Here is an 18,916-nt window from a genome sequence, read left to right as displayed (position 1 = left end):
ATCCTCCCCCAGGAACAGGGAGAAAATGTCCCATTAGATTTCACAGGTCAGCATGTGCAGGAGTCAGGAAGTAGTTGAATTTGGAAGGTGAGAAGGAAAGGAGAATGAAAGAAACAGAATTAACAGAAACAGCACTTTTATTCACTGTTGGCTGAGATGGAAAGGAAAGAGTAGTCTCTCTTAAAACCCACTTTAATCTATCACCCAAAACACTAGAATAACAACTCAAAGATACTCTATTAAAAGTGCAGTTTATCCTCTCTCTTCTACCACACATGCTACTCTGCAAAGACATCATCTTGCTAGGCATAAATGTTTAGCCTATAATTTTTCATACATGAAAAATCACCAATTTTCATGACAATTTTTCATAATAATCTTTCAATGACCAAACTGTATGTCTGTACAAATATGGATACTCTCTTTTCATGCCTAACAAAATTTATATTTGAATTATTTACTTGTCAAATAAACAGACTAACAGGTTAGCAAGATTCTCTGTTAATCTGTTATAGTAAAAGCAGTAAAAATTTCCCTTCAGTTCTAAACTGAATATTTAATTAGCATTAAATTCCACTTTTGAGATGTCCTTCATGTACATTAATCATGTCACAGGAGCTTTCCCTTATGCATAATATCTAATGTTGTATCAAGTGTTTTCACTCTTCTTAGCCCACCATAACACCAAAAATCCCTTATTGTATAAAGCTTTTTGTCTTTAATGCTTGGGAGAGGCATGTTGGGACCAGATCACTTGACAGATTTAGGCTAGAAACCTGCCATAAGAAACGCAGGCTGACTTCCAATTCTTTCAACCTTCTTATTGTTTTGTTGCAAATAGCATTCATATGAAATTAGCTTTTCAATTTATAAGAAAAGTGTTTTTAAAGATCATGTAATACAGTGCAAAATTCAGTCTTACTGAGTTTTGACAAGAGGCTTTGTACTTTCTTCCATAAATACTTATTGAACTTTTTGGTGTTTCCACTTTCTAGGATACAACAACGATGCAGAAATTTGTGCCTATTGTCCCTGACTTAAAAGTAAAGCAATCTGAAAATTTGGATTTTTTTTTTTTTTGAGAATCAAAGGTTCTAAAATTTATGGAAAATGTTTAAACTTAATTTTTACTCTTAATTCTTCTGTAAACATGTAATTTATAGTTAGGAGAAAAGAGCTTAACTCAGGCCGAGTCATGTATCTGATAGTGATAATCTTAAGCACAGACTTAATATTTAAGCTTATTTTTATGCCATGCTGGTATAAGATGCACAAAATTACAACTAATACTCGCCTTTCAAAGTCTATGATTAACTATATAAAGGCATTTGTGAAAATATACTTGAAGTGAGTGAATGTTTAAAATTGAATTCCAGTTTCAGTAGAATTTTGGGGAACTTGACATTTTGCTGGATAAATTTTGAAGACAGTGAGATTTCTCACTTCAAAGGAGCTGGTATAAGAAACACCCTAGTCACAATGTTCAGCAAAATTAATTTCAGATTTTAAATATTTAAGGGAATAGCTTTTAGATAGGGTTAGTGGGAGCAAAGGTGGCAATGTAAATGTCAAGCAGTTACCATTACAACCTTTAATAAAGCAGCTCTTTAATGTCAATGACAATAATGTCAGTCTCATTGCATATGGCTTCATCAGATAGACATTTTTTCAGGTAAGTAAACTAAGTGAGCCTTAGTCCTTCATTAAAAAAACTAAATATGCAAAAGGTTACCTTTTTTGGATGCTTCAAAACTGTCATAAAGATTTATCTTTTGTGTGTCGTACGTTAATGTGGTGTTTGGCAGAAGAGTTCTGTTTCTGTTGATTGTGTTCACAGCAAATCTGAAGGCTAATTCTTCTGCTCCCATTGGACCAGATTCCACACACTCAAAAATGCCTCCTGGTAGAGGAAGAAAAAAGAACAAGAAAAACCACTAGTAAGCAAAAAGGGCATAAAGCAGCATCCTCAATAATCCTTTTGGAAAAGATTCATCAGCCCAAAGTATTTAATTCCATAAACCTGATACAGTCCAACTCATGATTCTGATGAGCTTTGAGTCAAGCAATAAGTAAACCAGCAACAATTAGAACTTACCTTAAGGAAAACCTGTTGCTTTTTTCCATTCAATACTAATTTTAGTGTTGTGAATAAAAAAAAAAAGGTAGTATTATATATTGACCACACAATTTAGAAGCAAAATAGGAGAGGGATGAAGTATATTTCATTATTACATAGCTACTATCACTATTGTTACTATTTTATATAATTAAACTTGAAATGAATACATTTGTCCCTTCCAGATCTTCCACAACCTATATGTGTGTGGCAGGTGGAAGGGAGACTTATGGATTCTTGCTTTCTGCTTACAATATATTAATAATGAACTTGGCAGTTCACTGAAAATACAATATACAAAGGAGCATAGAACTGGGATGCCTCAAATTGTCTCCAGAAACTAAAATGGAGAGATATTTTAGCATGACTGTTTGCCTGAACTGGTAAATATGTTGAGCAAAAAGTTCAGACTTTGCTCTTTTGCCCTGACGTGCAAGTAGATGTTAACTTCTTTCTCAGTAAATACAGGAGTCAAAGAAACTACACCCTGCATAACCTCTAGCCTGCAATGAAAACATCCCCAAACAAGGCATGCTACCAGGGTAGAACATGCCTCAAATAATAAACAATTTCTAGAACACTTTTGAGCCAACCTTCATCTTAAATGAAGCAAATATGTTTGTGAGAAAATGCTCTGCGTCAGCTTTTCTCATTCATGGGATATCATTGTCCATAGAATGTAAATTTATACATACTTTGAGGTAACATAATTTATTCTTGGATCTGGAAAAGCCAAGGATACTGTGACAATAAAAGTAATTTGAAGATGTGTCCTTACTGTGGTGATATGGAATGCCTTAGAAAAATGATCAGTGTCCTTATGCTCCCTTCAGCCCTCATTTTAACAGACACCTGTCAATTCTAATGGACAGACAATGGCCATCATCACAGGATCACTAATTACAAGTCAGGCATTGTGCCTCTGAAAGGAATGTTGCTCATTCACTCTCTCCTTGCTTGTATTTATTCATTTCCAAAGTAGTGTTGCTTCTTGGACTCGTACTGTCTAAAAAAGTTCTATTCAACACTGCTACTTTCTCATTAAGAAGTTCTCAGAATCTGAATATCCAGTGTCTGGATCAAATTAAACTTCAAAAACTGCAGTCAGTTTGTAAACAGTCTTGTGAGTAACCAAGCACATAAATTGTTGGTAAAGCAAAAAGATGTGTATTTACTATTTATTGATAGTATTAAATAGAAAAGGCTGTTTGGTTTTGCAAATCCTCTTTCTCTTGCAATACATTTCTCACTACAAAACTGAGGTGTTAACCTTCTTTTCCTGCAGATCAGCCTTTTAATTTCTGGCAAGAGCCATAGGAGCAGATGCTCATATAATATTACTTTAAAAGCACAAGCCCTTGCCACTGAGATATGACTAATAATTATTTAAGCTTTAGTCATTTCAAACTGGAAAAGAGGCAATGAAGGGAAAGGCAGACTCTTAAGGAAAATTTCAATATCTTCAGTAACCAATATTAACAAAACTGTCAGAGCTCAAGCCAAAGAAACACTGTTCAGTAAATATATAAGCCTAGTACACTTTAAAACTCAAAAAAACCCCACGATATTTATTTGCACAATAATGGAATATGAACAGGAAAGGCAATCTACAGCTTTTGAAGTTAATGGAGTGCTCTGTTCAGGGAAACATTCTAATAGACAAGCTTTTGTGCTGCTAAAACTTACAGAATCTAAGCATTGCAATTCAAATGGTGACATATAGGAGGATAGTATTTTGATTTGGGGAAAATACTTTTAAATTGCTGCAGAAATCCAAAACTTAGTTAAATTATAAGTATAGATATTCAGACACAATAAAAAGACATTTCCATTAACAAAATTAAAATTAAGATAGATTTCATAGGCTTTCCTAAGGCATCTGGAGGGCAGTTATTCAATTATATTTGAATAAACCAGTATGACACAAACAATTAGGAAATCCTAACTATATCCCAAGCTAAATGACTTAATTAAAAGAAATAAACATTACAGTTTCTTGGTTCTCCTGAAGTTTTACATTGGAAGCTTTATTCTCTAATATCCATGTGTCTGAAGCTCAATACAACCTTCTCTCTTTAAAAATCAGCATTTTTCATTATACTGATTTCTAAATCCTTGAGACCAGAAATTCTCTGTCAAAGATTCAGCCACTACTCTCAGCATTAAAAACAAAGGGTGGAAGTGAAATTTTATTTGACCTTGCCTATCTAGGTAACTCTTAATGTTAGTGACAGTCCATCACATAGCAAGACAATTTTATGAAGATGACATCTCCTATGAGTGGCCATGATGTGTAATTGTCCACATACACCATTCAGTGATTTCTTCCCTCAGTCACTGACTTATTCTCTATCCCTGTGATAAAAAACCCCCAAACCTGGCATCATATGGTTTGTCTGTTTCAGGGTATATTTCCAGTCCTAAGAAAAAGAGAAGTAGAATAACCTGTTTTTATTGTTCTATGATTAGGATATTTTGCTAGGAGGAAGGAAAATTTATTTTCTGCTCCTGAATATTTTCACATTTTGCACTAGGTAGACACTGAAAATAAAAAAAAAAGAACCCAGAAGAATATAAAGTAAACGATATTTTAAGATTCCTAGCTATTTTCTAAGCTGTATGTTGCCAAATATCCACTAGGTTCCTTTCATTTCAGTTTAGTAAAATATATAACAAAATATTTTGGATGCTGGCAGGTTCATCATAACCTTCACACTAAGAGACTCAAATCAACTGGTTCTCAGTAGTGTTTCATGTCCTACTAATAAGCAAAATGACTGAAAATGCCAGGTTCCTCAGCAGCAAATGCAGCTTTGGCCAAGATGATACAGCACATACAAACACACCATTGTTTAATTGAACATTTATTTAGTTTAAATTGAACTCAACTGCTAAGACCAGGAGCTCAGACAGACACGACTGAATTCTGAATATCAGAATAGATTAAAAAAAACAGATCCTCATCCTCCAGATGGAGAAACCCTGTAAGTTTGCTTGGAAGTCTATGCATTAGATGTTTCTGGGATGCTCAGCAAATGAGTTCAAGCATTGACAAGAATGAAAAATTTTAAATGGTGCTTTTCTACTGCTGCATAAGAAACACAAACTTATTCAGTAACTTTAAATTTAATATTGTGTTCCTATTTGTTACTGAGTATGCAAAAATAGTAAAAAAATTAAAACACTGACTATTTTTAAATACTGTCATGCAAATCCACTGGCTTAATACTGGGAGACAATCCATTAATTACATTGCATTTTTTTTTATAAAATGGAAAGGAAAATAAAAGAATTGGCTTTCCATTTCAGATATACTCAATTATGAAGGGATAGTGGTATCCAGAGGCTGTCACAGCATGCTGTGTCATGTTGTTCCCTCCCAAGCAGTCTTTTCTTTACTGCTGCTTCACTTTGTATTCAGGATAGCCTTATTAATAATCAAATTGAGGAATGCACTGCAAGCCTTTAGATAAGCAGACAGAAGAGTCATAAATCTTGCCATTCGTATGGGGACAAGCAGCCAAAGCAATGCCTATCTCTGTCTAACAGCTTGAAAAATGCAGGTGTTAGGATTTGGGGTTTTTAAACAGAGTTTATAGACCCATGGTAGGCAGAAACATTAGTTCTCAGATGCAACCAGCAGCACATCCTGGAGGAACAGCCTGAAATTCCATTACTACCTCAGAACAGAAAGAAAAAATGTAAAAGCAGTTAAAAAAAAAAAGCGTATATTATTCTTAACTGTCTCCAGTGGTCTCATACACAGCTTTTTCATTTACAGCGTTAATGATAAGGCAGTTTGTCTCTGCCCTGTAATAGTGACACCAGCGAATATGGGATCACGTATCTGCAGCTCAATCTGGAGCCCATGAAGTTTTACAGGCTGTGTACAGTAGCTGATAGCTGTGTACATGAGCACTTCCCGTTTTTACTGTCACAGTAACCACTTAGATAAAGCTCACTAGACTTTTTAGGGTGATCAACACCTGAGGAATATTTCAGACATGCCAATCCAAGCCAGATAAGCCAGAGCAATTAAAAAATATTCTTTAAATACTGCATCTGTGAAGTGACATCTGGGATAATTCAAATTTCCTATTAATGTTGATATGAAAGAATTGCTTTTAATGTACCTGAAATCCATTAGGATTTTTCATCAATTGACTCTATTAAAAAATCCTTCTATGACCAAGCGCTTTTACCATAACAAATAGGAAAAAATCCATCATCAATTTAATACTGATGGAATAATGGTTTCTTCAGAAACACAAATCATTGACAAAAAAGGATAGTAATATTTTACTAAAAAGGATAAAATGCAGATGTCCTTAATATTTTCCAAGAAAAATGAAAATCTGAAATAGTTCATAATTATACAAGTCCAAAAAAATTGTCATGAAACTGTTCAAACTGCATTTTCTGTCAAGAAAAACTGTAGCAGAATTGACATCTATTGCTTACAATTCATCCCGTTTTCCCCAGTTTTCAAATAATTTTTTTAAACACAACATCCAGAGGGGAAAAAAAAGTAAACTTGTTACACATCTTGGCAAAAATTATCCCCTCCAAAAAAATTTTCCTACTTCATAGTACCTAATTTCAAAAATAATAGGTTAACAGTCTGAATGATTCAATTTTCCATTTCCATTCCACAACAGCCTCCCCTTTGAAAATCACCATCTTGTGTGTTTTGTATTAACATCCCCATGTAACACCTGACAAAACCCAGCAGAAAGAACAAAATTGCATGAAACAATAGATAACTATAAGTTCCAGAATGAGTTACTAGGAAATCTCTCCTTCTCTCACATGTAGAGAACTTCTGAAACAGCAGCATACCATGAAACCTGAGCTACTGTTACCTACTTGAAAAAATCCTCATTCAAGCAAGCTTCAAAAGTATCCAAGTAGGACTTCCAACGAGCTAATAGCAAATCTGGCTAGTATTAAATCAAAGAATTTCTCCTTTTTTTTCTGGTGCACTCACAGTCACCTGTTTGTTTCATGAGAAATTAATGGCATCTAATTACAGCTACAGGCTATTTTGCAGTCTTTGGCCTCTGAAAAATTAAACCCTTAAACATGTAACAAAAGGCCACATTACCTCAGATCATAGTCTGTCAAATCAGTCATTATGAACCTTGCAGACTACTTGAAATTACTTAGCCTAAAATAACTGGTTCTAATGATATTGTAAATGTATGAACTATATACACAGAATTAAAACTTCTATGGGTTTTAAATGTGAAACTTGGATACAAAAATTCAAAAATCATTCACACATAACATTTTTCACATTAACAAAGTTATGGAAACAGTAACATTAATCTTAATTTTAATTTTAACTGTGATTTCCTTGTTTTATGATATAGAATTAAGTTTCTTTTCTTCTAATATCAAACCAGCTGGATAGAGGTCTTGCACATACACATACTAGCTTTTAATAGCTATACATTTGTTAACATTTTAGCCATATTATCAACAGGCACCAATCTGCACAAGTTTACTGACAGCTATAAAGGTCTTTATTAATGCCTTATAAAAACTAGCATCAGTCACATGTGACATGGACACTATTTTTTTAATGATACAGTCGCTCTTTAAATATAACAATGAAAACCTCTTTCTTAAGTAACATTAAAATGGCACTGAGAGCCTGGAGAAAAAATCTTTTAAATCCGAGTAACATTTATTCCCACCATTTTACTTTGAAAACATATAAATATATTTAAACATTTAAATATATTTAAATTTCACTACTAAATTTATATTAAGTTCTCTAGGAATGATTTTTTTTTTCTTTTCCTTCACCTCAGGTCAATACTTTGAATCTATGGTAATTATGCTGCCCAGATGTAATCCTGATGTGACAAATAGCAATCTCTTTTTTTTTGGCTGATTATGTAATGCTCAGAAAACATGATCTCTTAGACAGACTTTGCTCAATTAGCTGCAAAATTTGGGAGAAAGGAGTGGCTGGTATCTGTGATAAACAACTTTTCTAAAAAGTGTGTCAAGACAGAATGAAAGTAATTCTGTCAGGTATTATATTATTAAAATATATGCTTTTATCTGACATTTTCCAATTTCAAAATTGGCCATTTGGTAATTGGAGCCAACGACTGTGCAAGGAGGTACCACATGGAGAAGATAATAAGTCAGAAGTGCATTATTGAGGGTTCAGAGGGTGGTATTGCGCTACAGACATTTGCAGAGATGGGAATGATGGCTTTTTGGAAGTGCGAATGGACTGCACCTCCCCAGCAGAGTTACAGCCAGAAGGCTCTGAAGAGGCTCACCCCAAAGCCCGATGTCACTGACACGGCGTGCACAGCACTGCCAGGAGCAGGCTCAGTGGGTGCTGAGCCACAGGCACCGACAGAGGCTGCTGGCTGAAGGCACTTCACTCCTAATCAAGTGTGCTGTGCACTGCACTGATAATCCTCTTTCAGGTCCTGTTATGGATTTGAAAGCTACAGAGATGGTTCAAAGAACTCCTGAAAGGTTGGCAGCTTAGACTTTGTGCTTCCTACAAATACAGTAGAAAATTACATCTTAGCCACTTACCTCTGTCTGGAACAGGATTTAAGAAATTGAATCACTCTCAAACAAGATGTTAAAAATGAATGAAAAGTTTTCTTCTTCACAACGTTTTCCATAAAGTAATGTAGTTTATGGAATTATAGATTTCAAATACAGTTGTATGAATCTGAACAATACCACGTTTTTATTACTTCTTTTCAAAATTATATTGAAAGCTTTCTGAATCTCACAACAGGAAAAAAGTTGAAAAGGATTACTTGACAAAGAAAATGCTGGTTATTTGACTTTGAAGCTGGTTTTATGTGGATACAGCACTGCAGAAAAAGATAGCACACTTCAGCAGAAACCTTTATCCATTTTGAGTGCACATATGGTTTGGAGGAAGGAAGCAGGATCTGGAATTTCAGGGGTTGGCTTTCATTGCTGCTGATTTCCTGCACAATATTCGACAATATTATTTTCTTTAAAAATAAATATTTAATCCCAAAACATCTCAACATTGCAATACAGGCACAATTATTGGAAAATCCAATATGTTTTGAAATGAGATGTAATTTCTGTTCATGGCATCAGTGTATGAAGCCATGTTCACAGGATCCTGCAAATTTTGCTGTTTAAAATGCATAGAATTATTAGCTTCAGCATCTCAGTTATACATACCTTGATTCACATTTTAGTGTCATGAAGCTGCCAACTTTTAGGTATGTTGAAATCCTAAAAAGGATTTGAATTATCCACTGATTTAATAATAAGTAAAACTTTGTCTTTTCTGATTGCACAATATGGAACAGGCTAAATTATCAGTCAATGTTATGTTTATATTGTTAATGTAAAAATCAAATATCAAAAGAGAAAGAGCTTGGGTCTTCTTTCTTAAATGTAGGGAAATAATAAGGAATATTATGAGGAAATAGTAACTGTAGATCCCATTTGAACAAAATTTTCCTTACCTTATAAAACTGATGAAAAAGGTTTTAAAAGCTAAGTGCATACAAATGATAAATATCCTCAAAGTTATTTTTAATGTAACTGGATGGATTCTAGCATCTTCAAGTCAGATGTGACAAATAACACACATTATAATATTTCCTTCCATCAGCACAAATATGCTTTGAAAATTAATAAATGAAATACAGCTTAAAATCTTACTAGGCTGAAATATGCAGTATATTTATAAAATACTGCTTTTGATAGCATCTCTATGAATAATGCTCCTTTCAATCAGAATATCAATAGAGCACAAGTAAGGATGACATATAAAATAATAATACCTGAACACATTAATCTACAATGTTAGAATGTACTATCCATAAGATTTCTTCCCACTTTAAGGGACGTACATTATCTTTCTCTGACATGATAAGCAATGTATTACAGAATACACTTGATAATATCAGTGTAATTATCACACTCACATAATAATTAGCCTCTCATGATTCACAGTAACGAAAGGAAACAAAGTAATAAATTAAGTCTGACTACAAAAATGGCCTCAGGAGATTTTGCCAGAACGTGTTTTTCCTTACTTTGGGTAACAAAATGTTTTGAGTTGCCTTAAGACAACATGTTTATTTCTTTCCCTTGCTTTTTTCTGGAGATAGTCAATATCCAGATGAAAAGTTTCTCAACATAGATGAAGAAAACTTTTTTCTCCAAAACTTCTTTAAAGAAGATAATATGCAAACTTAAATGCCTAAATTTTACAGAAATAGTCTTACACTGGTCCTCATTAAATTTTTTACATCTGTTAATAGACTACTAACTGGGCAGTTACCATCTTCTAGCTTCCCTACTTATAGGTCTAAAGATAGACAAATCAAAAATCATTTATTTTCATTCTAGAAAGAGTCATAACATGTATCAGAACACTGATACAACCAGTTCTCTAACCTCATCATAAAGACCATAGAAAAATGCTAATAATATTGCATCCAGGCCAGGATTTTATTTTCCATTATGCTGCATGCTATTTGTCTTCTTAAATGTTAGTTTGTGTCTGGAATGTCATTTGAGAAGCCAAACCATACACAGACAATGAAGGAAATTGTATCCAGGTTTTCACTTGCTTTTAAAAGAAAAGTGACTCACTTATAAGAAATAACATTAAAAAAGTAATTTCGTTTTGCACTTAACTCCTATAATATTGTAGTATATTTTACTAATATGTCCATATGCATAAGCTGTAGGAAAATGTGGGTTTTTCTGTTTTGGCTTGGGTTTTTGTGTTTCATGGGTTTGAAGGGTTTTTTTTTTTCAATTTTACCTTAATAAGGTAAACAAGAGTCAAGAAAAAATGTCAAATTTTACCATCATCCTTCAAGCAGAGCTTAGAAAAGTCGCATATCTAATTTTTCAGAAGAATTTCACAGAGACCATGGTTCAAGAGTTACCAGAAATCACTTCAAAATTCCTGGAAAGCAGAAAGGTTTTCCAGGAACTAAAGACATCCAAGCAGGTAGAGATTTTACTTCTTATAATTCTTCTGCATTATAAGATGCTCATGCTTGGATCTCTCAGCATCTAAAGATGAAACAGGAAAGGGCTTAAACTTCAAAGAAGTCAGAAGACAATTAGTAAAAGCTAAATGTGCAGCTTACACGGAAAGACAACTTCAAGAAAAGATCCTGCTTGTGATTATGTGATTATTGGGGGTTTTTTTAAGGCAAACTTGTTAAAATATTTGCCTCTAAAGCAGAAAACAAAATCCACTATACAGAGTGTTCAGAATGATGTCCTAACCAGCAGACAGCACACTTACACGTAAGACAATTTTTAATTTTGACTGAAGATAGGCTACCATGTAGGAATTTTCAGTTTGCAAGAACCAAAAAACAAGAGCAGCCCTGAAATTATCTTCTATTTCTATATGCCTGTGCTAGTTGTAAAGGGGGAGCCATCCCAAAATTTCTTAGCCAATCAATTTCTTGTGAAAATACTGAAATGGGAGAGAAATTCATGGTGAGGACTCAGGTTTTCTTCCTGAGTAATCAACAGTCCCAGCCTGTGGCTTCCAGCTTGTTTTCTTACTTAATTCTTTGATTCCTGCCACAACACCAGCACACCTCAACAGACTGGTGTCATATGGTCAGGTCTCCTTCTGCTTGCCCTTTCTGGTTAGGTGATTTCTAATGCATCTTCAACATCAAATATCAGCATGTGCCAGCCAGAAGTACCTTCAGGGTCAAATCCCAGTTATCCAGATAATTTCACTCACTCTGCTAAGACCAAGTAAGTAATTTAAAAGTAACACACCAAACACTGCAGGATCCAGCAAATGAGAATCACAAAATATGCAATTTTTTTCAATAGGAAAAAAAAATTCTCACACTTAGGCCTATCTAAACCTCAAAATAAATAAGGTCCATTTCCTCTTTCCAAAAATATCAAGGAAAAAAAAACTTTCTTAAAAGTATTCACAAAAGCTTAGAATTGGAAGATGCCATAAAAAATCCATTTCTTTCTTAAACTAAACTTTAAGAATACTCATTGCCATTGCTTTGGACATCAAAGAAAGCCAATAAAAAGTTCATTTGCAGTCACAAAAGACTAAAATTTGAATCTTGCAAATGGATAAACAAAATAAAAAAGGCCAACCTAAGGCCTGCCAGATGCTGTGACCATCATTAAAGTAAATGAAAATTTAATAACTGGACCCCTGTGCAGAATCTTCTTCAGAAAATAAATGTTTAAATGGTTATCATCAGCTTTAGGATTTTTTTTTCTTTTAATTCTTAATATTTAAATGATCAGGACTTTGTAGATATTTGAGTGATTTAAGTAAGTTCAAAACCTGCATTTTCATATTTTTCTTCCTTCACACAAGACTGCCATGCATAGAATTCTTCAGTAAACTGAAGCAATTCTTATTATCTAATTTAATCAAGGGGAAAAGAAAAGAAACAAAAGTTACATGTAGACTACATATATATATATAGGCATGTATATATGCACATACATACATCTATGTAAGAGATGCAGAGCACCAATATAATTCTATGAGTGGTATGAACTTTAAATATGAATAACCCTTATTAATTTATAAAGTGAGAGTGGGGTTTTTTCCATTATTTTTATATTTCAAGAAAATACTTTCCAATTTTTAGTTTGCTGCATCATGTTTTCCTTACTTAATAGTAATTCATGAGTACATCCTACAGCTGCCATATTACAATTCATTAACTGAAATTGATTGTAGTTTCCATTTTGCCCTTAAAGCCATTGAAACATAGCTTTTCTTCAGTACTGCCTGAGGCATTTTTGCTTCTTTCCAAAATGTTTTCTGACTGTATTACCATTGAAACACTTGAAATCATTGCTATACAAACGTTGTGAAATACCAGAAAAATTTATAATAGTCTTCAAAGATTAAAAAAAAAAAAAACAAATAAGAACAAAAAACCCTTCAAAATCAAACTGATGGATGAGTTTTAAATGTGACAAACACTGTTAAAATTACTAATGTTCCACTTCAGTATTCAAATGTTCAGTTTCCAAAAATGTTTACATTAGAGAGTTGTTTAGAAATTAGGTGATTATCTTTTCATCTTATCAACAATCTCATCAAAATCACTTTTGTCAACAGTATTCCTACCCTGGTTAAAATATGGTTTTGCTGCCATGAGTGTAGGGCTCGAGATACTTGGACAAAATTTTAAGAAGTCTCATTTTATTGAATGTTATTTAGAAAAATCTTCACTATTTCTGTCCCTAATGTGTGAACATGGACTGCAAAAAATGGGTATTCTTGTATTCTCTCAATGATTGCCTTTTTGATGCTTCACCATGGAAGGAAAAATAAAGGGCAGGCAGGGGGGACTGATGTACTGTGAATGCAGAAACAAGCAAGTAGTATGACCAAAAAAATAATAGCAGCTGCTGATGATAAAAATGCCAAGAAGAAAGACATGGATCTTCAGTGTTAGTGTTGATAAAAGAGAAAATTGAAAACAAGTCTCCTTTCAAAAGCAGAGATATTAGGTGCTTCTGCCGCTAACTTGAGTAGATTTAATTTTAGTTTTAAAAATATGTTGGTTCAGATTCCTTGAACTTCCTTATTTCATAGGTTACAGCAATAGTGAAGTTTACACACTTTGTAAAGTGACCCAAGATAAAGAAAATCTCAATATGACTAATGCAAACAAGCCTAGCAAAAGAAATTTAGACATGGCTCTTGAAAAAAAAAAAAAAAAAGATGAAGGAAATTTACTGTATCAATTCCATAAATAAAAGAAATACAAATTTAAATTCTCTTCTAAATCTTAACATCAAATGCACAAATTTTGCCACAGATTCATATTTCTAAAGTAATTTAATTAATGTGATAAATATCAATAAAAAGCATGCCAGTGTATATGAAATTTGAGTGCGTCAGAAACTAATAATTTATGGCACACTCCTGTGAAGAAGAGATTCCATTGGGTCCCTGAAGTAAAGAAGCAAAAATGTTTAATGAGGCACAGGAGGGTCTGGTTCAGGATGCTGCATATCACAGATACTGATTCAAGTCTCCAGTGATAATCCAGCAGTGTTTAATTCACAGCCTGCAGTATTATTATTGGAGGGTCTGGGGGAAAGTGTCATACACAAGCAGAAGGTAAAAATATTTGATCTGAAGCACAGAGATACTGAATACCTTACACTCCTCTCTAATTTGCAATAAATTTGACTGTCACTTGTATTTCTTAATAATTACCTAATTAATCTTTTCCATGAGAGGGACAGGGTTTATGTTCCTAATGACTGAAATGCAATGTGCAAATGATTCTTGCACAGTGTATACTTTCACTCTGTTTCCATCTATATGTGGAAATTCAGCATTAGAGGTTCCCAGAATTTGGGTTTAGATTGATCTTCAATTAGATGGAGACATTTTATTTTATTAAGAGTCTAGATGCTAAGAAGTTATTAGCTAATGTGGTAATTATGCTCTAAAATGTTGTTCACTAATTTGATAATTACATCTTAATTACTGAATTAGAAACCTCTTGAGAAAAATGAAAAGTTGTTTTGGCAGAAAACAAGAGCTATGCACCCTCCCTTATCTGAACCCTATATTTGGATTAAATATTAACTGTTATCTTATACAAAGAAACGTTTCTTTTTTATTCCCTCTTCTATATATTTTTCTAGTGCATGGCCAAACAGATACATCTTTAACCAGAAGACCATAATCCACGACCAGAATATTTGCTTTCTTTTTTTACAGTGATATCCTTAAAAAAAATCTAAGGTGCTTTAAACTACTTTGACCACAGTGAAGGTTTGCATTTGTAAGAGAAGACCAGGCAGTATTACAAAATTACACTAATATTCTGAGTTGAATGGACCCACGATGATCAATGAGTCCAACTTTTAAGCAAATGGCCTATACAGTGATTTATATAGGAACCCACAACCTTGGCCTAATTAGCACCATGCTCCAACCAACTGAATTAATCTCACTGGCCATGTTTTTTTCTAATTTACATGGTTCAAGCATAAATTATTTTTTTCATCCAGTACAACCAGCGTCTCCCCATGATGAGACCTTTTTTTTTCCCCAAACACGTCCACTGAGAACACAAGTTTTTTAAAAGGAAAAAAAAAAAGTTCCATGAGTTATTTATGTGATACATAATAATCATATTTTTAAAAATTTTTTTTCAATTCATCTATGTCTTACAACTGGATTTACTAGTGCCTAACATAAAATAGTATCTTCACTGATGATCATTCTGGTTTAGGCATATGAGCATATATATATGAATAAGTAGTTGTCTTTTTCACAACTCTTTTCACAATGCTTACCTTCACAACCTCTATTTTCAGGTATTCAAGCAAGGAAGCATTGTTAGAAAGCAGGTAGAGTATTGACAGAATCACTCCAGCTATTTCCTAAGGAAAACAGTCTAAATATGAGAAACAGGGGAGAAAGGGCTAAAAGAGTAAACTGAAAGACAAACTCTGTACTAGTGTATAAGGTGGAAGCTTTACTTTCATGACAACATATTGCACACTGCACATAGCTTCAAACCCTCCTCCGGGGAGAGAGTTTGGGCAGGGCAGGGGAGACTGAAGCTCCAGATTTAGGCTGTTATGTGTAGAAGCCAAGAGATGTGGAAGCCAAGAGGTGCAGAAGGCAGCAGGTGTGGCAGGAGGACAGGTTCCCATTGCACTCATTTGATCTGGCAGAACAGCTGGCCTCAGCACAGTCAGTACTTATGCTCACATATGCTGACCTTGTTGAAGCTGCCCCTCCTGGCCTCTGGCACAGAAAAGGAATGTGTCTTTGCCCAGGTCTCATGTCTCATCTACATGGGAGGCTCTGAAATGCAAATAGATCTCAATTTTAGTCAGCCCTTCCCAGCTTATCAGTCGGCCTGTTTTGTCTGCTAACTTCCTTTGACTAAAAGGAGAGTCTGGGTACTTGGCGCCCATATGTATCTGAACCTTGAAACAAATCCTGTTCATTTCAAAAGTTATGTAATAGATCTGGAAAAAGTAAAGAGGATGGCAGCAAATTGTATGATAACTTTCATATAATGAGTGAAGAGGAAAGGATAATTCAACCTGGTAAAGAGACAGCTTGAAGTAAGGTAGAATTCTGCAAAAACATGTATGTCATGCAGATGGTGGGGACCATTTTCTTATTCACTGTTTCCTCACTCACAAGAACTAGAGGGCCTTACTTGATGCAAGTGTTAAAGTATTCAGTGCTAATTGTCACTTTTTTTTGCAGAGGTATGAATTGGGGAAAACAAACAAGATTTCAGTGCTGCAGACAGTGGATATAGGTTGCCATCACCTGAGGTGGCTTTAAATTCAGTAGCATTACAAGATATATATGTCTTCTTTCTGAAGCTGAGGAATTTTTCTTCTTTCTGATGGTGTGAACTTGTGATATTTGCATGAGACAGCTTCATGTAGTACAGGTGGTTTGTATGCTGAGAGAGGATCTCTGAATTTGGTTTTTTAATTTTCTCCATTTTATGTTTATTGTGAAAAGATGTATTTGCTCACTAGTTATATAGTTTGTATAAAATATTTAGTATTTCTCAAGCACAGCTGACAGATAAAGGTCTTAATAAATTTGCCTTTAGTGCCACACAGTAGAGCTGAAATGTGTTATTAAAATTAATGGAATAAAAAGGTCAAAGAAAATTATATTTAATATTTTGATGGTCAAAATACAGTGATAGGTTTTCATTTCTAGGCCCCTAACACATTCCTTCTATATCAAAGAGCAACATGATTGACCTTCTTTGGTTTCTTTTTCCATTTAGGTCTTTATATTACCATGATTTTCGCAGTTTTGAAGCATCCTTTTTTTCCCATTCTTTTGAAATATTGAAAAGCTTTAAATCATTTTTACATTTTGAAAAAGCAACAGATTACTGACATTAAAAAACCACGTCATTACTAGATTTTACTTACAGTGTAATGTTTGGGTAGTACTTCAGACCAAAACAAATCAGCTTTTGGAGTATTAAACTCTTGTGCAACAATTGGTCATAGAATGCAAGTAAAACCTAAGCCACAATTATGAGCCAAGGGGCTCATAATTATGTTGCGCTGGTTTCATTGATTTTTTTTAAATTGCCTTATGTTTGGTTTGGTTTCTATTCTTGGCCTCATCAGCCCAGCAATTCAAGTTTATTTGCAGTCATAATTAAAATCTTAATGCTGACGAATTTTGCAAAAAGGAATTTTAGGGAGACACAAAGTAAGATTCAGTTGTCTGAAAACAGGCATCTACTGCCTTTTCTGACTTCCTAAAACTGCCTTGGGGTGCAAAGTGTAGAGAGTGGCAGAAATGGCAAAGTTGGCACTGGAGCTGCAGGTGCTTTTGTAACCGTGGCTGGAGGAAATACATCTCATAGCACCTACATTATGGCAGCAGGATCCCATTCACTGAGTTTGATTCAATTTCACCTACAATTAATTTTCTTTAGGATGGATGTTACTTCTGAGTTTGTTATTGTAAGCAGCCTTTACAATCTTCCTGAAAATTAGATTAATTGTATGCTGAAAATGATATTCAAAAGAGGTCAGATTTCCCTGCTGCTCCTTGTTAAATACACATATCCAACATTCCCAAATACTCTTGCATAACCCTCAATGACTTCCTGCAGGTGAAACTCATTAACTGTTTTTCATTTAGAGAAAAATTAAAATCTCATTTCAGCAGCCCTGCTAAAGATGATGGACAAAACAGGGCATACAAAGAGGTATTGGTCATTTTCAGCAACACTAACCTGCATCTACTTCACAAAAAAAAAAAAAAAAAAAAAAAAAAACACAAAAAAAAAAGCATGCATTTTGTCTGAATTTTTTACTTTCCACACATTTCAGAAAACAAAGGCATTGATGTTTGGCAATGACTGCTCAAATAATTAACAGGAAACAGGTGACATAGAAGCAGTGACTCACTGATACAGCAAAACAGAATTTACTCCCTAAACTAGAAATGAATTTCTATTCAACCAATACACACCCATTGATAAAAAATAAAATTAGTCTTACACTTTTGAAAACAATTTTCTTGCTTATCTTTTGGAGGTATGCTGAAAATATCTAAAGAATGTGCCCTCTAAAGATTTACAGGGGATTCAGAACGCACATGGACAAAATTCATCCTACTGCTGAGGAGTCAGACTGTTGAGGTTAGTATGATAGTTCCCACTAGAGTAAAATAGAAAGGCATGTGCAGAGAGTGATTCGAAGTAAGTAGGCTGGAAAGCCCTTGGAATCTGTCCTTTTTATTCCTCCTCATTACAGAGCTCAGATAAGACGAATCAAAGACTGTCCTTCAAGCCTCTTAATTATTGGTTCTTCTCTGAGTGGATGTAACCAACACATGGGAGATAAATGCACATTGGCCAGCAACCATATGAGGCCCTACAGCAAGAGCTTCCTGAGCTGCTTTCTCACACATTCATAATTACTTTTGTATTTACACACCAATGTGCTTATCTCATATCCTTTACCAGTTTCCCTTTACTACCACATTGCTACTGAACAGCAACGTAAATATTTGTTCTCTTATTACAGAATACTGTTTAAATTGTTACTGTGGTTTATTTACTGTTAACTGCATTTTGAAACAAACAGCCACCATAAAATATCCTTGATCTTTTATAGGAATTCTTTTTTATAGCTATTTTTCCCCAAACAATCAAAAATTAAGTATTCCATGCAGTGATTTTCCCCATGAATAGTATGTTGCAAAATGTCCTCACAAATTATAGCTTTCCATACCCACTCAGTAGCAGGAATTTC

The 18,916-nt window shown here is 34.2% G+C and overlaps 1 protein-coding gene across 3 annotated transcripts in view; it reads right to left on the bottom strand.

Moving 5' to 3' along the window:
- The window catches only part of GRIK2 (glutamate ionotropic receptor kainate type subunit 2), a 359,554-nt gene that overhangs the window by 238,293 nt on the left and 102,345 nt on the right, over positions 1 to 18,916 (bottom strand). For 2 of the 3 annotated variants that reach the window (XM_063153074.1, XM_063153075.1), the window contains exon 3: positions 1,733 to 1,900. In XM_063153074.1, the coding sequence (XP_063009144.1) occupies positions 1,733 to 1,900 (168 nt within the window). Of the gene's footprint in view, positions 1 to 1,732; positions 1,901 to 18,916 lie in introns of those variants that run through there. The other variant, XM_063153076.1, reaches the window with a different exon arrangement.

This window comes from Melospiza melodia, chromosome 3, assembly GCF_035770615.1.
Source record: "Melospiza melodia melodia isolate bMelMel2 chromosome 3, bMelMel2.pri, whole genome shotgun sequence".
NCBI lineage: Eukaryota > Metazoa > Chordata > Aves > Passeriformes > Passerellidae > Melospiza > Melospiza melodia.
The sequence above is the reverse complement of the archived record's forward strand: the minus strand, read 5'-3'. Positions and strand labels throughout refer to the sequence as shown.